A 20,010-nucleotide genomic window follows, 5' to 3' on the forward strand; every position below is an offset into this window, starting at 1 on the left:
ATACTGAACATCAGAAACATTAAGTGCATCTTTTGTTAATCATAATGCCATAAAATTGACATTAAATAAGCAGCTTTTGAAGCATACATTAATAATGAATTGGAAGTATACTGCAGAGAACCAAAAAAAAAAAAAAAACCTAAAAGGAAGCAAAAAAAGTTGGTTTGCTTTGAAAACGATGTATAGGATTGATTACATAGGTTTTCAAGAAATGGAAATGTATTGTGTTACACTGAATTCTCTCATGTTTTGCTGTATATGTGGCAATGTTCTTTTTCCCCTATTTTTTCTCATTTTGTATTTAAGATGAATAAAATTTTTTAAAAAATGAATTGGAAACTAACTTAATCCTAAAGAATGTGTCTGTCAGAGAATAAATTATAGAAAAAAATCAATAATATCTCTGACAGCGTTGAGATGATACACCAAAATTGGGATGCAGCAAAGCAATATTTGGATGAAATTTTAAATTGCTAAATGCTTTCATTAATAAAGGAAACACCAGGTTAAAGTATTGGGCACACAACTTTAAAAAAAAGCCTTAAGAAAGTAAAAAATTACAGTGAAACACCAAAATAGAAATTCTGAAAATCAAAGGAGAGATTATCAAAATTGAAAAATGAACAAAAAAGCCTTTAAAAGCATAACTATAAATAGGAACTTAAAAATAAGCTATCAGCTGCCATCCTTACTCTATCACTTATTTACAATCTTTCTTTGTTAAGTGGCTTTTTCCTTCCAATCCATAAATATGTCCATGTCACCTATCCTGTAAAAATCAAACTCTTACTTGGTCCATCTCCATTTGTTGTTCTTGTTCATCCTTCACTTTCCTTTCTTTTTTTAAAAAAAAATTTCAATAGTATTTTTGTTCTCAAATATAGTATGAATAGTATATTCATTCTCAAAGAGGATTAATGACTTGAGGAGAGGGATATCTCGACTTGCAGTGAATTAGATTCGAGTGAGACAAAACAATGTGAAGTCATCAGTCTCACTCTCTCCTTCAGAGCCATTGGAATTCAGTGGCAAGACATTGGTCAGGATGACTGGCAATAATCCCAGATATAGAGGGAGATTTGTCTTTTTAAGCTATATCTGTCCCAGGCGTCATTTTGTCTAAGGCAACGCCCATTTAATAATTAAAGACTACATAAGAATGGAAGCCAAAGGTGGCTGAATTTGCCTTTACCAAAGAATCCATCTAAGAGAGGAAGACCCTCGGAGTTGCAGATCAGAACAGAAACAATTGCTAGGTAGGCTCATTCTGAGCCTTCAAAAACCCAAACTATGAGCAAGCGGGGCTTGGGCTATTATTGGCCAGTCAGTGAGAGCCAGAATTATTTGTTTTTCCTTCTCTGAGACACTCTCTGATTGATCCTTTTTCCAGTGTTTATTTTGCTTCTCTCCCAATTCAACAAATATTGATTAAGAATTTATTATTTATTCCACTCTCTGTCAGAGACTGTGCTAGGATATGGGAATACTAAGATAAAATCCATCCTTTTGGATGAATCAAATGAGATAATATTTGTAAGGCACTTTGAAAACCTTAAAGCATTGTATAAATGCTAGCTGCTGTTGGTACTCTTAACAATTATTAGTGAGGATAGCCTGTGCAAATGCATGGTGAGAAGAGATAGCCTATTAAGTCATACTGTAGCAGTACAATATGACTGGGATATAGAGTACATAAAAGAAATTAATATGAAATAAAATCCGGAAATATATGGAAGTACTTGATGGATAAAAGTGTTAAATGTCAGAATGAAAAATTTACATATTATTCTATTATAGTTATTTGTGTATCTGTTCCTTGTAGGGGTCCTCAAACTATGGCCCATGGGCCAGATGCAGCAGCTGAGGACCATTATCTCCCTCCCCCAGGGCTATGAAGTTTCTTTATTTAAAGGCCCACAAAACAAAGTTTTTGTTTTTACTATAGTCCGGCCCTCCAACAGTCTGAGGGACAGTGAACTGGCCCTCTATTTAAAAAGTTTGAGGACCCCTGCTTTAAAGTGTCAGTAAGCTCTTGGGTAGCAAGGTCTATGTTGTAGCTAGCTCCCTTTGTCTCCAGCACAAAGTCTACTCCACAGGTAATCAATGAATGTTTACTAAATTAAAAGTTGAATTGCTCTCCTGAGACTTTGTCTTGGGCCAGAGAGAAGGAAGCAATTACATTTGGTGGAGGAGGGAGGGTCTTGGGCTTCGCCTGTTCTTTGAGGAAAGTAATCATTTCCAACTTAATTGGACATATCAAGGGGATCTGAAGAATTAAGAATAAGTGTTGACTCTCAATCTAAAAGGTAGGGGGAAAAACCCAAAGGATCAACCGAGGTTTCAGGATTGACTCTTTGGGGCTCTCACCAGGTTATGGAGTCTCCAACTTTCAGGATACCTTGGATCTCCTCTCTGCATTTCTTCTGGTATTCTGGGTTCAGAGCCAGGCAGTATAAGCTCCAGGAGAACCCAGATGACATGGTGTCTTGGCCAGCAAACATGAATGTATTTACCTCAGCCATTAGATCCTCATCTGTAAAGTCTTCTTCATTTGTATCCTAAAAAAGTCAAGTCTTCTTTTATGCAAGACCAATATCATGGATTTGTTCTATCTGCCAATAATCAGAATGATTATAAGAAAAATCATAATTGTAAAGGGAGAAGTCTTCAAGCCACAAGAGACTGATTTTAGGACCCCGTTAACTTTCGGAGCTCTGCTGCTAACATTCCATCCAGCCCTATCCTTAATTAATATGTTCTAATTTCCATCTCACCTGATCTGGGGTCCCAATGACTCCTGGAACCACACATCTTGGTACCGTGTCTGAACAAGACCCCAAACTTGGGGTCTAAGTGATTTCCTGCATAGACTATTCTGTTGATGAAGGCTCCACCTCCCCTCCCTTGCACTTCCCAGAGGACTGTCTTCACTAACTTAAAGTCCTCTGTAATATCATAATCAGCAGCTTTCTTCCCTTTACTAGACTGTATGAAGAGGACATGGACTGCATCTTAATTACATTGTACCTTCCCAAAAGGCTAGCATAGTATATATTACATACACCAAGCATTTATAAATACTTTTAAATGAATTAATAAATGAATGAGAAAAAATGATTGAAATTAGAGCAACTTTTCACCGAGAGTTGGGAATCTTCCTAGAGCAGCCAGTTTGCTATTCAATGAATTTTTTTTAAGCAATTCAAGCTACCAGCCCAATTTCTGATTTTCCAAGTCACATAGTTTTCCATGGATTTCACCATTTTTGTTTATGGGTCTTCAAGTTTCTGAACATACTAGGTAGAGACGTTCTACTTTAAAGTTTTGCAGGCTTACTTTGGCTTGGAAGAGAATGTCCAGGAAATCCACATGCCTCCTCTTCTTTTGAGTGTTGTCCTGCTCACCTGGATTCTTTAAGAGTTCTTTCCTATCCTGGAAGATTTTAACTATTGGGGGAGAGGGAAAGAACATGTTTCTGTTACCTGGGAACCATGGATTCTGCTACTACTAAGACCCCAAGAGACTTCTGTGAGCCTGTTATGAGCTTCAAGTGAGTTTCCTATGTTGATTTTTGGCAGTGACAACAGAACCTACCAAGCTGATACTGAGGCTCTTGAAAGACACTTAATTAGTGCCCTGTATAGAGCCTCCCATGGTTTTATTGTTAGCTATTAGAAGAGGGGATTCTTGATTAGGCATAGGTAGGACTAAATACTATGGAGGTCCTTTCCCACATGAGTAACTGAGATCTATGATACTGCCAGGGTTAGAAATAGGCAAGTTGGGAAGAAAAGCAGATTTTGGTTTCAATGGTTCTAATGGCAGCATGCTCTTAGTTCAGATTCAGGGTTAGAATAAAGGGAGGCATTTGCAAGTCACTGAATATTTTACAAAAGAGGTTTACTTTGCGGTAAACACCAGGGATACGACAGCATTTCACCACTGTCTCTGGACATGCCCTCCATCCCTCACTATCTCCTTTTGAAAATGCATCGGATCAGTACATCATCAGGGTACCTCATGTGGTCTCAAGTGCTGATCAAGTTCAAGGAGCTCCTCCCTTACTCCAGTTAGAGAGAGTGGGGTGAAGGGATCCATTATTTCAAGAGGACATGCAGGACATTATCTCCTAATTCCCACTAGCTACTCTCCTGGACTTTTGAATTCTTGCAAACTCATCATTCTGAAAGAAACTGTCTCTTAGAATCCACAATTTTCTTTCAGAGTCTCCTCGGGATCCACATCTTGTGTGAGCCCTTTCCTAATTCTCCCCATTTCCCACATACTCCATCCAATGAATTTGTATTTTTTAAGCCAATGTACAACCCCAGCTCCTCTTCCCTAATGAGGTCTTCAAGCTCAAGGGTCATTATCCTTCCTTTCTTTGAACCCTAGAGCCTGGTTATAGAGGTCCTTTATATATTCCTGTTTGTATTGAATTGCACTGAATATCCCAGTCAATCATAGCATTATAGATCTAGAACCAGAAGGTCTGCACAGGCATCCTGGTACACTCCTCTTCTTTTATAATTGAGGAAATAGAGGGCTAAAGGGCATATAAGTAATTAGTCAGAGTCAGGAATTGAACCCAGATTCTACAGCTCTGGGAGTACTGCATCCCACCAAATAGCTGTGAGTGATACCCCAGAGGGCATCTATGTCTAGTCCACGTCTTAGGAAATACCTGGGTGCTTCTTTACTTCTTGGCAGAGAGCATGGAACTTCTGGAAATCAGAGGTCACCTTGTAAATGAAGTCATTATGAAGGAAGAAGTTGTGTGTGCGAAGGTAGACGTAACTTATCAATTCGGACAAATTCTGGGTATAGTTGGTTAAGCTGCAAAAGGAGAAGACATAATGTGTTACCAGGAGGAAGGGTGATGATCAGTACTTGGTTCTCATTCTAGACTGTTGGCACTGACCTGTCCTCTTGGAAGAAATCCTGAATGCCGAAGGTACATTTCAGGACACAGTCTAAGGCCATGAACAAGCTAGGCTGGTAGATGTCCATGGAACTATCCTCAGTTGTGAGTTTTTCCCATTTATCCTAAGAGAGGAAGATCTGCATTACTGTTGCTGTTCAAGAACCCTTTTTTGTTAATCTGTTTGCACATGGCATTGTTCTCTGTCTCTTTGTCTGTCTGTCTGTCTGTTTCCTTCTCCCCTTTGGATTTGACTGCTGGGTCTGTGACTTACTCATGTGATCATGGACCAAAAATGTTACCTTTATATCCATATTATTATAAACTTATTATCTTATATGAAAAATGATATAAAATTAATAAATGCTTTGTCTTAATATATTAATATTAAGAATCTCTAAATATTTTATTTTAATAAAAATTTTATAGTTTGAGACTCAGATTGCTTTTTTATTGTCTCCCTTTTATCATTTCCATTAGGAAAATTCTGTAAAATAAGCTTACTAATGCTTACACTATCTTTGTAGAATTGCTCTGAGAGTCCTGTGAGATGAAGCACTATAGATATCACAGAAACTCAGAATTTGAAAGGAATAATCTGTAAGGCCAACTAATCTAATCTTTGCTGGCAACTCCATCTTTATTTTCAAGCACACTGCCAGACATAGAAACAGATTCTTAGTTGGTCAGAAGGTTCCATTTCTTGATGGTGTTTGAACCTTTTGTGGGGATCTTTTTTTTTTTCCCTCACCAGCATCACGCAGACTGAGTTCTCTATGATGCTGACATACTCCTTCAGGATGTTGATATGGAAGGCTGGGGTCACTAGGCGCCGATGGGAATGCCATTTCTTGCCGTTCAGGACCAACAGACCGTTTCCTTAAGAAATAATAGCAGTTCTAATTAGGTTACACCAAAGATAGCACTGCCCAGACTAAGAAAAAAGTGTGAGTAGTTCCTTGGGATTTTCATCTGTGCTCACTTATCCTTCTTGTTCCCCTTATTATTTTTTTCTTGTAAGAAAATAGGGATAGTCTTGTTTTCTTCTTTACTAAGCACTTGATAAATATTTCAGCCATTCAGTTATCATCAATCTATTCTTACTGGCATCTTCATTCCTATCCACAATTATATCTTATAATCTATATATCTCTGTTCCTATTTGTATAAAGACATACATATTATTCATATATATACATATATATATATAATATGTATTATATACATATACACAAACATGTGTGTTTGTGCACTTCTGTCTATCATGATTTTTGTTACTGCTATATAGATTGTTAATTTTTGTGGGTTCCTTTTGTATCCTACTGTTTTGTTCAAGGTATTATCTCAGATTCTCTGGAGTTTTTTTTAAATCTAAATAAATGTAATTAACAAATACAGACAGTTTTTCTCCTTGTTTAATATGATTATACTTTTATTTTTTCTCTTTCTTCCCCTTCAATTTCTTTTTTTTTTAATGTTATTTTGCTCCCAACGAGAATGAAGCTGAGTGGCAATGCCTCATTTAAATCCAATTCAAGCACAAGTCAAGACATTGGTCCTCTTTGAGAACAAAGTTCAAACAACTACAATCATCACCACAACGGTTCTACGATTATGTCAAATAATAGCGAGGAAAAGAGTATCATTGCTTTACTCTTATATTTATTGGGACCTTCTGCATAGACTGTTATTTTTTAGTTTTATGTGTAGACATTTTAAAAAGTCCTTCTATTCCTGTGCCTTGTGGTGTTTTGTTTTTTGTTTGTTTGCTTTTTAGTATAAATTGATTTTACGCTTTGTCAAATATTTTTTCTGTATTTTAAAATACAAATCAACGTAGTTTTGGTTATTTTTATTTTCAATATTATCAATTGTTTTGTTTTAGTATGCTGAAGCAGCCTTGTATCCCTTGTATATATCTTTAATCACCATGACTCTCTTTTTAATATTGTTGTAGGCATTTTGCCAAGATTTCATTTAAAATTTTTTAATCAATTCATTAATGCTGTTGTTTTATAGTTCTTCCTTTTTTTTCTTTTGTCCTTCCCTGATAGATGTCTTATGTGTCTCTTAGAATTGGCATGGTAAAATATTTTCTTTCTAGATTTTTGAAAATAACTTGAACAGCAAAATGCCAAATTGTCCTTTAAATGTATCATTGAATTCACTTTATTAATTTGGACTGGGAGTCTTCCTCTCCCATTTTTGTAGTTTCTTATAGCTGGTCCTATTTGTTTTCCTGCAATTGGGTTATTTAATGTTTCTATTTCCTATCCTGTTAATAGGATTTTATATCTGGAAGGATAGTCCTTTATTTCTTTTAAAATTTCATGTTTATTGATATATAGTTTGTGATACTATGATCCAATAATTCCCCACCCCCCAACTTTTTTCTCTGCTGTGATTTTTCCTTATTCTTAAAAAAAGACAGGTCATTTGATTTTTCCTAAACTTCTTTTTAACCATTTTATCAAAAGGCTAATCAATTTTTGTTATAATCAGCTTCTAGTTTGGTCAATTCTATATATTTTTTGGTTTTCAATTTATCTTTTTTACCTCTAACTTTAAATTTTTTTAGTCCATTGGTTTCATATTTTAATACTGTATATTTAATTTATTAACCTGTACTTTGCCATTTTGCTAATAAATGTTTTCAGAGATATGATTTTTATTTTGAGGACTTCCTCAGCAGAATTCCAGGAAATTGAGTGTAGTCATTTGCTATCATTTTCTATCACAATTTTTGTTTTGACGGTTCAATAATTATTCGTTACTTTGACTTATCACTACTCCGTATATCAACTTTCATCATTAGCCCCATGTATCCACTTAATTAAAAATTTGACCTTCTTCTATCCAATTTTAACCTATCATTTCATCCTTCCTTACACCTCACCTATGGTAAATCTATTCTTTGCTTTTGATTTGCTAATCCCTCTACCTCTTAGAACTTTCTAAGGCCGTTAGCCACGCTGTGACTCCCCTTTCTTCCTTAAAAAATTTTGACCCTATAGTTTTCAGTCAGCTCAGCTCTATGTTCTCCTCTGCTCTCTAAACTCTTTTACCACTTACTTCTTGTCAGATCCCGGAATGTTACAAATATTTTCTTCCGTTGCTCTTACTCAGAGGCTCCTATATGGAGCTGGAGAAAATTCCACAACTATGCTGTACATTCATGTTATTCAACCTCAACGAGCCCATTCAATGGAAGCTCCCTTTCCTCTCTTTATCTTCATCTCAAAATCCTTTGGTATCAGGTGTCCACTCTGACAATGAGATCAACCTTTTACTTGCCAAGATCCAAATTTCCATATTTGTACTTGATCCCATACCCTTCCATCTTATTCAGTATCCTCATCCTCAATTATGTTCCAGCTCTTTCTAAACTTCAACCCACTACATACTCTTTGTTTTGTTAACTTCATTAGCTCCATGGATTTAATTATCATCTCTCTGCAGATGGCTCATGCACAAATTTATGTATCCGTCCTGTTTCCTCTCTGAACTTCAGTTTTACCTTCATTACCAGGACATTTCAAATTGAATTTCCTGTAAACATCATCCCCGCATGTAAAACATCCCAGACTGAACTCATTGCTTTCCACCTCAATCCCATACTTCCTATCAATTTTCCTACTGTTGCAATAAATCTCCTCTGCCTTAATACTCTGTCTCATCACTATCCCCATGCCTCTGTAATTGGAGGGTGGAGTCATGAACTTTAAATGTCCACTGAAGGATAGTGCTCAGCTCAGAAATCTCATTTTTCTCCGTGGCTGCCCTTCTTTGCCATTTCCTTTTCCAAATCATTGAATTGAGGTCAGCAGGTTAAGTGACTTAGCCAGAACCACACAGATAGTAGGTATCAGAGGCTTTCTGAAACTCTGTACAATATGGCTACCAAATTGTACTTCTTCAAATCACTCCATTCAAAATTACTTTGAATTTAGTTTACATTTTCTTAAATAGCTATACATGGTTTTCCTTGAATTTATAAACTTATTTAGGGTTACTTATTGTAAGTGTAATCGGGAGCTGGGGCTTCATTTTTGTTTTTTCTTTGTATCCCCAGCACCTCAAACATACTAATGTCTTAATTAATTAATGTCAATGTCTTAAATTAAGATTTGTTGGGTGAGATGGACTGAATGCCACTTAAATCAGGGTCTCCTTTCTTAGCTGAAGAATAAATTGATCACAGATACTTACCAATCCAGGGGATTAAGAATTTGTAGCCTCTCTGGGTCTTGGGATCTGCAAAGTTAAGCAAAGGAGCACATTAGGTGGAAGCTGGACAGGGTAACATCAGAGGAGGACTGTATGGACCTGCAGTGAGCCAGGTATAACAAGCACATAGCATGAGCAATGAGTACCTGGCACTTAACAGGGAAGCGGCAACACTCTGGGAAACCAGAGCTGCTTCCTCAGGTACATAACATAGCAGTGGAGATGGAAGGACAAACCCCCCCAAGTTTTTATAGAAAGGATCTCAGCATGTAGAGCTTTCTGGGATGGGTTCTCACCACGTGGTGAGGAACAGAGTGTCAAGGTTTCACCATATGTCAGAGAGCCAGAAATAGAGCCCAAAGTTTCCACTTCTCCATCCAGGACTCTGGATCTACTACACAAGGCTGAAGCCCCATTCTTGAAGCCTTTGTAGGAAGACCAGCTTCCCACTGCATGTCTGGAGATAGGGTGAGATGGACAATAGCACTTGCTGACATTTAGGTAGATTTTCAGCTGGCAAAATGCCCCATGGGTGCTCTCTCCTTGTCTTCCCAATAAGCCTGTGAAGAAGGTTCTTACGGAGCCAGAGGTGTCTTAGGCTACTGGTTTAGTTGGGATCTTAAGAGCAACAGGGGTTATTTGACTGGAGGATTGTCTGTTTCCTCATATGACAGGAACATGGCACTTAGAGCTATTGTGGTGGTGGGGAGGCACGAATTGGTACTTAGGACCTAGACCTCTGATTTCAACTGTTTCATGGAACTCAGAATATATGAGAACTGAAAGAGAGCTAGCTCAATGGCATTTAAGGACAAGAACCTGCTTGATAAATTGTCTTCTCACTGCTAAGGAGGGGGAAGCCAGCTCTGGAGGTAGTGCATTTCACTCTGGGATAGCTCTCCTTGTGGACAAGCATTTCCCAACATTTAGGTCAAGTTTATCAATTCCTTTCCTCCCTTCCTTCCCCCTGCATCACCACAGCTCCTGGACCTAGATCCTGGATCTAAACTATCTGGAGAGTTTAATCTCTCCTTCACACAACAACCCCTTCAACTCTTGAAGTCAGCTCTACTGTGTATATCAGGACCTAGTCTGCAGTTTCAAATCTTTCAGATTGTCTGTAACTCTGACAGCTTAAACAGCTTGGACATAGTTACATAGCTAACTTATCTGTTAGAATAAATCTTGAACCCAGGACTTTCTGCCTTCAAAGTGTTCCTCTATCCATTATAATCTGAAATACTAAACAGCACATATCTAAATGTTATTTTTGTGTTTTTTAAAATCACAAATACAAACTGAAAATGATATTGGTGCTTATCAGTTAATGGAAGGGCTTATGGTACATCAATGTAATCGATATAATTGTATCATAAGAAATCACAAATTTGAAAGATTTCAGGATAACCTGGGAAGACTTGAATGAAATGATGCAAAGTTAGAAGAATTAAGAGGCAGTGAGGTCCTGAATCAGGAAAACCTGGATTCCAATTCCACTGCAGACATTTACTAGCTGTGTGACTCTGGACAAGTCCCTTCCTCACATTCAATTTCAGTTTCTTTATATGTAAAATGGGAAGAATAACAGCACCTACTTTTTAGAATTGTTGTGAGGACCAAACGAAATAACTTATGGACAGTGCTGTGTAAATCTTAAGGTGCTATGTAAATTATAGCTATTATTAGTAGTAATAAGCCACACGATGACCGCAGTAACATAAAAGAAAATAGTCTGAAATACTCTGATCAATTCAGTGACACTAACCACCACTTCAAAAGACTCATGACAGCTTCCTACCCATTCTGCTAATTAGATGATCTTCAATTTTCCAATATATTTTCCAATATTCTATAATATATGATGACTTCTCCTTACCTTTTCGATTCAGGAAAACCTTTGCATATTCTGGGGTATAGATATTTAACACTGCATGAAAGGGTCCAAACCATATAGAAATAGCATTGGGGTACTTTTGTGGCAGCACCTTAAACTCCTGTAGTTCTCCTTCTGTGTGATACTGCAATTAGAAAAGCAAAAAATTAGTTGTGGCAATGAACCCCAAATTCTCTCCCAACTCCCAGACTCCAGACTCTGGGAACACTACAATGAGCTCAGAGATCTGAATAGGGATAGAATAGGGAAGGGAATAGAAACATGGAAAGTAAGAGAAAGGACCTGAGAAGCATCTACTTCCACCCTCATCTGAGTAAGGTTCTCTTCTATTGTGTCCTTGATATGTGGTTACCCAATCCTCCCCTTGGAGAATCAGAGTGGTGAGACATTGCAGTTCCTGGCCATTGCCTACTGGATGTCTCTATCTTCATTTCATCTCCATGTCTCATGAACATGTCCAACTCAAGAGGTCCAAAACAATTTTTCCCTAAATCCACCCCTTCTTCCCAAACTTCCTCATTTCTGCATCTTTGCAAACTTGGAGTTAAGCTTTATTCTCTCCTTTCTTCCACCCTTTTATGCAACCTATTTTCAAATCTTGTCAGTTTTCTCTCCATAATATCTCTCCCACCATTCCCTTCACTTCAATTAATCAGCCTTTGTATGACTGAGGTCTCACCACCTTTTGTTCAGAATAATTCAATAGCCTCTGAATGGAGGATCTAGTCTCTATGTGGAAGCTATTAGTCAACTTCTAGTTTCTCTTCTCCTTAATGCATCTTATTTAGAGCTTCTAGATGGTTGGTTGGTGGGTGTCCTTTCTTCGCAAAGAGGACTAAAATAACACTACGATGTTGGAATCAAGATACAGTGTGTCCAACCATAGCTGATCAGACCAATAGGTAGTTTTCATTGTGGGTTGGGCGCAAATACTCCATGTGAACATTTGGAGTGGAGTTGTCTGTAAGTTTGAATATCTCATATTTCTTTTGAGCCAAATTTCTGAAAGCAGCCCACTTCTTTCCTGCTTCACTGTCACCAATTGTGTTGGCTGAGCTTTCATTCCAAGTTAACAGCAAAGTATTTCTGGCTAGGAGAAGGCCTCCAATCTGTTGATGTTAAGTCTTTTGGTAATCTTGTCTTGGGGCCGCCATTTTTATTGAATGTAAATATTTATATTGGAGAGGATAAGTCTATAGTCAGTCCAGCACTCTGTACCACACATAACTTTGGTCACTCCCACATTCCTGCCTTTTTCTTTTTCCTCTTACAATGACATAGTCTTTTAAATGTCAATGGGAGGGTGGATCCATGAAGTCTTATTGTGTTTAGACAAATAGAAAAATAGTGGTAGGGATAAGTAGAGCATGAGAGGCACAAGTCTTCAGCAGTAAGTAACCATTGCTGTTGCTTCTTCCACCCCTATTCTTCCCAAGGACTCTGTGTTATGTCTGATAGTCTGTGCTTACTGCTACATTAAAGTCATCCAGAATTATAAATTTGTCCTCTTTTGGTACATTGATGAAGAGGGTTTCCAGGTCTTCATAAAATTTTTCTTTGACCTCAACCAAGTTCATCGTATTGGAACATATGTACTGATGATTGTGGTAAGGTGCTTTCCTGCAAGTGACAATCATATTCTCATGATCCTGTCAATCACTCCTTTTGGTAGTCATATAAGCTGATACTAGATTAGTTTTGATTGAAAAATCTACACCATTTTCCCCAGCTCTCCCCTTCACCAGGGCCTTCATTTGCCAGCCTTGTTTCACTCAGGGCAACTATTGGGATGCAATACCTGTTAAATTTTCTTGTAACAAGAGCTATTTGTCTTTCAGGATTTTGTGTTACCTATAAATGTACACATCCTACATACAGATGATAAATATAAATCATCTTTGTAAAAGTTTTTCTACATTTTTGTGTGTATTTTGACCATAGGGTGGTATCCCCATCTGCTACAGTAAAAAGACCAAGGTTAAGTAACACAGACAATTTTAGGACCTCTTCCTAAATGCCAGGATGTGAGCAGTGTGGTCTTTTAAAAAGACTTCTCAGATAGGCAGAAGCTTACCAAATCCTACTGCTGCTTCACTTCAGTGAGAAGACACCTGGGTTTAGGGATTGTAACTACAACTCTTACTGTGTCCACATTTGCTGCTTCATCACTTGCCCATTGCCACTGGATTTTGAGGTAGGTAAAAGTGGTATGGGTGATGTCTTTTGAGTTGTACATAAATTGGACTTAAGACAGACAGAGATGAAGTAAATTGTCAGTCTTACTCTTTCTTCCAGGGTCATTGGAGTTCAGAGTCCAGTTCCAGAGTCCAGTGGCAAGACAAAAGTTGAGATGACCAAAGATGACTTGAGATACAGTGGATGACCATGGCGTCTTTGATGTTTAAGCAAGCTCTAAGCTTTTCACAGCACACGACTTCAGCCACCTTCATGGTTGTTTTTAACAAACTGTTTTCATTCACCCATTCTTCTGGGGGAAGTGTTTGAGGTAGGTATCCCTCTAACTCACCAAGAGGTTTGAGATCCCTCAGTTGTCCTCAAGCTGGTTGAAACAGGCGTGTGGCCACTGCATATCCTACAACTTCTTGGAGCTACAGATAAGAGTTAAATGAATCAAGTGGACATCAAAGGTGAAAACAGTCCTGAGAAGGGATAAGGAGTCCTTATACCGAAAATTCTAGTCTTCTCTGAACATACTCTATGCCTTGGAATTACAAACTATTAACAATATGAAAAAGGTTATATGGTATTAATAATCATTAAATAATAATAAGAGAATTAAGTAATTAATAACAAGAAGTGAACATCCAAACAACCTCAGAGTTTTACCTCACACCATGCAAATTGATAAATATGAAAAAATTAACAAGAGTCAACATTGGAGGAATTATGGGAAGGTAGGCATACTAGTGCATTGTCAATGAAGCTGTGAATTAATACAACCATTTTGGAAAACTATTTGGAATTCTGAAAATAAGGTAATTAAAATGTCACACCCTTTAAACCACAGGTTCTATTATTAAGCTTATACTTTAAGGAAACTGTCAATAAGACGGAATCCATATACATCAAAATATGTATAGTAACACTTTTTGAAATAATAAAGATTTGAAAATAAAGTAGATGCCCGTCTATTGGGGAATGGCTAAAAAAGTACTATAAGGATATAATGAAATTTTACTATATGATATAAGAAGTGATGAATGTGATGAATACAAAGAAGCATGATCAATATGAACTGATTCAGAGTGAAGTAAGCAGAGCCCAGAAAATAATATTATACCATGACTACCACAATGTAAATGGAAAGAACCTGAGAAGATTAAGGCTGACCCTGTAGTATTTTATTATTGATCCCTAATTACAACTAATTGAATTTATACTTTAACTGCTTAAATCGTGAGTTCTTTGTCTGGGAACTTAGTTCAGAATTCAACTGGCCTACGATGAGTTAATTCTAAAAATCCAACTCTCTGCTACTCACAGAATTCTTCTTATCATAAGGAATTTTATTAACCTGGGGGAATGTGTGTGAAAGAAAGGGAGTTGGAGCTGATATCTTTACTCTACAACAGTATCTTTCAAGGACTTCTGGTTTGCTGTCCCAAAGTCTGGACTGCTATCTCGTACTTGGACGCAAACAATGAATCTCATGAGAGAAGGGGGATTGTTGCCAGCTTCAGTTACCAAATTTCCAATCAATCATGTTGTTCCCTGCACCTCAGTTTTGTAACTAATCATCTTGGATTCAATCTCATGATTTCCTCTATCCTATTGTATTCTTGTTCTGTACTCCCCAAGACCTACAAAAGAGGAATAGGTCTTTGGTAGAAATGGAGGCAAATGCTATCTTGAGCGAAGATTTGTGTCTGTTTACCCTTTTGTTAAATTTGTTAAATTGTGACAAACTACACAGAATTAAACAAAATAAAAATACTTGTTACAAAATTATAAAGAACTAACAAGATTTGGAAACAGAGCTATGAAAAGAATTTGCAGAAGTAGGAGATCCATAGCATTTACATTGCACGTCTTCAACTTTTAAAAATGTATTTATCAGTTGTTCCTTTTTTTGTCCTTAAAAATCCTATTTGTTATAAGGAATGGCTCTCTTAGAAAGGGGAGGATACCAGAAAAATCATATTAATGTCCATTTTAAATGCTACCCCCCTCCAGGCTGTCTTCCTGGATGTCTCTGTTGATAATAACTTTCCAATCTAATCTCAAATTGCACTGCTTCCCACACTCTCCTCTTTGTACTGATCATCTGATGCTGCAGACTATAGTTTTCTCTGTTTTTGTATTTTTCCTACAAAAGGTGGGCCCTGTGAGGGCAGGGGATTATATCTTGACCAAATGTATCTCCTCCTGGACTTCTTCCTGACTTGTGGGCTGAAAATTCATGCTTCTACTGCTGTTCCATATTGGAATTTCCCTGACATCCTATGGCCTCCTTGCCTAGAAACATCCAACCACTCTTGGGATGGTCCCTCGAATGTGCCCTCTTTGAGCTCACTATTTTTGGCTATTCCTTCTGGAACCTCCATCATACCACACATCTTCCTCCCTACCACCACTTTCAGTTCCTTTTTGTGTATATTAGAATGTAAATTCCTCTTTTAAAAAATATTTTATTTATTTAATATTTTTCCCCAGTTACATTTAAAATAATTTTTTTTTACATTTCCTTTTAAAATTTTTGAGTTCTAGATTCTCTTCCCCCCTTCCCTCAGGCAATTGGGGTTAAATGACTTGCCCAAAGTCACACAGCTAGGATCTGTTAAGTGTCTGAAGCCAGATTTGAACTCAGGTCCTCCTGACTTCAGGGCTGGTGCTCTATCCACTATGCCACCCAGCTGCCCATAGATTCTCTTTCTTATCCCCAACTACAAGTAAGAAACCACATGTGAAGCAAAACATTTGCATAAAAGTCAAGTTGTGAAAGAAAACACATCTCCCATCCTAATGAAAATAGGATTTTTAGGGTTTTTAATAAAAATAAAAACCCTCAAGAAAAATTAAGTTAAGAAGAGAGAGAAAGAGAATGCTTTTTCATCATAAGTCTTTCAGAGTTGGTGGGGATGATTGTACTACTGAGAATAGCAAAGTCATTTACAGCTCATCATCCCAGAACACTGCTATTATTTTGTACACAGCACATTGCACATTGCTTGAGTTCCTGGAGGACTTTTCAGAGTTGTTTGTTTGTTTGTTTGTTTGTTTTGCAGAGACCTTTCTTGTTTGCATTTGTATTGCCAGAACTTATCACAGTACTTGGTACATTTTTCTTCTCTTCCAACCTTCCCTCTCCTCCTCCCTCCCTCCCTTCTCATTCACACACAATTAGAAAACCATTGAGTATTGGAAAGGATCAGGGCAACCATCTAATTTAAACCACACAGCAAAGGAATCCCTGCAATAACAAACCCAACTAGAGATCTCCAGACTTTCTGAAGATTTCCAAAGAGGGACAGTCTCCTGCCTCTCAGGGCAGCCCTTCCCATTCTGAAGTTACTTTCACTGCTTGGAATTTCTTCCTGCTCTCCAGCCTCAAAGAGCATCTTTGCAGGTCTTCCTCCATCCCCATCCCACAGTCTTGCTCCCGGCTTTCCTTCCTTTGTCCTTAACAACAGGACAAGTTAGATTCAGTCGATCTTCCACATGACAGACATTCGTGTATCTGAATTTATGTATTTAAGTAGAAATTGTCTTCTCTATTCCAGGCTCCACGTGCACGGTTGCCTCACCTTATTCTCTTTTTTTTTTTTTTTTTAATTTATTTATTTTTTTTTATTTAATAGCCTTTTATTTACAGGATATATACATGGGTAACTTTACAGCATTAACAATTGCCAAACCTCTTGTTCCAATTTTTCGCCTCTTACCCCCTCACCCCCTCCCCCAGATGGCAGGATGACCAGTAGATGTTAAATATATTAAAATATAAATTAGATACACAGTAAGTATACCTGACCAAAACGTTATTTTTCTGTACAAAAAGAATCACACTCTGAAATATTGTACAATTAGCTTGTGAAGGAAATCAAAAATGCAGGGCCTCACCTTATTCTCACATGGCAACTCTCATTCCCTTCACAAATATCAAGCTGCCTCCAGAACATCAGGGCTCACTCAAAGCTTTCTGTGATGCTCCCAAGGGACCCTGCGCGGTCTTGTGTTTGTTCGTATCATATCAGATCTTGCTGATGTGTGTGTGTGTGTGTGTGTGAATGTGAGTGAGTGTGTGTGTAAGATAGAGAGAAAGAGAGAGCATCTATATAAATACTGTTTGTATGTATGAGTATGTGAGAAAGAGCCCATGTGTGTATGAGTGTGAGAGACCAATGGAGTATGTACTGTCTACATGTATGAGTGTGTACAGGAGAGAGAACCTGTATCTGTACATGTATGTTTGTGAGAAAGAGCCTCTCTGTGTAATGTCTGTGTGTGAGTATGTGAGTGAGAGAGATCATCTCCGGATGTATTGTGTGAGGAGGGCCTGTATCTGTACATGTATGTTTGTGAGAAAGAGCCTGTGTGTGTGTGAGCGAGCACCTGTGTGTACATACATGTATGTACGTGAGAGCCTCTGTGTGTAATGTCTGTGTGTGAGTGTGCATATGTGGGAGTGACAGAGACAGGTTGAGAGACAGAGAGACAGAGGCAAAGGCACAGAAGATAGTAGATATTTCCTTTCCAAAGTGAGTTTCGTGAGGGCAGGGCCTGGATTGGAGCTAAACTTTGAGTCTCCCACCATGCTTAGCAACACAGTACCTGCTTCCTTTGCTGAACTGAATTAAAGAAGAATAAGCCTTGTACTTGGAGTCTCAAAATAGGAATTCAAGGTTTCCTTTTAAGAGCTCACGGGGTGCCAGGCACTGTGCTAAGCACCAGGGACCCACAGAAAGGCACCAATGCCCTGCTTTCAAGGAACTCACAGTCTAATGGGAGAAACGGCATATAAACAACCTTGTCCAAGGTCTATACAGGATTTGGAAATCCTGCTCAGGGCCATCAAGAGGTGAAGCGATGGCTCGAGGTTCCCTTGACTCCCGATCTGGTCCTCTGGGCGCTGCATCAGAGCTGAGAGGAGCACGATGAGGGAGGAAGCTGGGCAAATGCAGGGAGGGCAGGAGGGGAAGGCCCCGAGTTGTCAGGCAGATTCTCTCCCTGTTTCCCCAGAATGGATCAGTGCGAGGCTCCCAAGACCCTTCCCTGTCCTCCTGCCTCTTACCGGGCCTGGAGCCGGCCCTCGCGGGGAGTCAGGCCGGGGTCAGCAGCCTCTCCCTCGCTCTCCGGCCGGGGCTCCCACTTACCTCCTTCTGATTTCCATAGAGCCAGTGGCCGGGTGGTCCCGGGAAGGGGCGCAGGGCTTTCAAAAGCGCCTGGCGCCGGAGGAAGAGCTTGACGACCACCAGCAGCAGTGGTCCGAGGGAGGCCGTCAGGATCAGGGACAGAGCCCAGGACCTCTCCAGCCACGGGACAGCGCAGGAATCCACAGGGACGGCGCCCGAGCTCAGAGAGACCGCCTCGATGTCCATGCTGCCCGCGCTCCCGAGATGCTTCTCTGCGAGGGTCAAGTACTAGCCGCGGAGGCTTTTTATGGCCGGGCTGGGGCCGCCCTGGGGCACACGTTCCCACCCTCCCCCAGCCGAGGAGCAGCGAAGAGCCGGTTCGGCCGAGCCCGGGAGGAAGGGGAGGTAGCTTGCAACATTCCCGGATTTCTCTAGGCCCATTATCCCAGGATCTTGGTAACTGCGGGTGGCCGAGGAGAGGAGGCAATTAAGTGACTTCAAACTATTTGCATTTTGGTTTTTCTTCCCGGGTTATTTCTACCTTCTGAATCCAATTCTCCCTGAGCAACAAGAGAACTGTTTGGTTCTGCACACATAGGTTGTATCTAAGATATACTGTAACCTATTTAACATGTATAGGACTGCTTGCCATGGGGGGGGGTGGAGGGAGGGAGGAAGGGGAAAAGTCGGAACAGAAGTGAATGCAAGGGACAATGCTGTAAAGAAAATTTTTTAATTAAAAAAAAGAAATTAAGTGATTTCTTGTAGAAATCGCCTCTGGGGGCAATGGGATCTTTGACAGAAACTGCTTCAGATTTTTCTCCAGTCAGAAGGAAAATAGATCAAAAAGATCTCCGAGCGGACCCTTGGGACCCCCGCCCCTCCCCCCGCCCCATCACTCTGAGTCCCTAGATTTCTCCTCACTTTTCCTTTTCCAGTTCTCTGTCTCCTGTAAGGTTTCTCCCCTCCAACCCCATCCACCCTCCCACTCCACTCAGCTCCTATATTCAGTGCCTGATACTTGGCAGAATCTCCAGATTTTCTCCATTTGGCCTCTAGTCTTATGCTTAGCACCCTTCCATGATCTCTAAGATTTGGAGACACTGGCTCACTTTCGACAGTCCTTAGCACAGGACCCTCCACATCCCTTCTTCTTGCCTTTGAGTTTGGGGATCCCCAAGCCTAAAATGCTCTCCTCCCAATCTGTCTCTTAGTTTCCTCAGCCTTTTCCAAGATTCCCCCAAAGTTCGGGTTTTTTCTTCTTCTAGTCTGTCTTTCCTGGTCTCCTCAATCCCATTTCCTCTCTTCCATCTCCTCTGTTATTTTCATTTCTCTCCTATTAGCAAATAAGGTAGATGACGAAAACCCATTTGGTATTGGCTAAGAAATAGACTAGTTGATCAGTGGAATAGGTTAGGTTCACAAGACAAAATAGTCAACTACAGCAATCTAGTGTTTGACAAAACCAAAAATCCTAACTTTTGGGATAAGAATTCATTATCTGACAAAAATTGCTGGGAAAACTGGAAATTAGTAGGGCAGAAGTTAGGCATGGACCCACACTTAACACCGTATACCAAGATAAGATCAAAATGGGTCCATGATTTAGGCATAAAGAACGAGATTATAAATAAATTAGAGGAACATAGGATAGT

General features: G+C 39.2%; 1 protein-coding gene across 1 annotated transcript in view; it reads right to left on the bottom strand.

The window, feature by feature from the left end:
- LOC100930785 (taurochenodeoxycholic 6 alpha-hydroxylase) overlaps window positions 1-18,922 on the bottom strand; it is a 31,196-nt gene extending 12,274 nt beyond the window's left edge. The window contains exons 1-8 of the mRNA XM_031969165.1: window positions 18,377-18,922; window positions 11,025-11,166; window positions 9,131-9,175; window positions 5,673-5,800; window positions 4,922-5,046; window positions 4,685-4,836; window positions 3,337-3,446; window positions 2,368-2,558 (exon numbers count right to left, since the gene is read on the bottom strand). Coding sequence (XP_031825025.1) covers window positions 2,368-2,558; window positions 3,337-3,446; window positions 4,685-4,836; window positions 4,922-5,046; window positions 5,673-5,800; window positions 9,131-9,175; window positions 11,025-11,166; window positions 18,377-18,601 — 1,118 coding nt within the window. The 5' untranslated portion in view covers window positions 18,602-18,922. The remainder of the gene's footprint in view (window positions 1-2,367; window positions 2,559-3,336; window positions 3,447-4,684; window positions 4,837-4,921; window positions 5,047-5,672; window positions 5,801-9,130; window positions 9,176-11,024; window positions 11,167-18,376) is intronic.
- Window positions 18,923-20,010: the final 1,088 nt, after the last annotated feature.

The sequence above is a fragment of the Sarcophilus harrisii genome, chromosome 4 (assembly GCF_902635505.1).
Source record: "Sarcophilus harrisii chromosome 4, mSarHar1.11, whole genome shotgun sequence".
Taxonomy (NCBI): domain Eukaryota; kingdom Metazoa; phylum Chordata; class Mammalia; order Dasyuromorphia; family Dasyuridae; genus Sarcophilus; species Sarcophilus harrisii.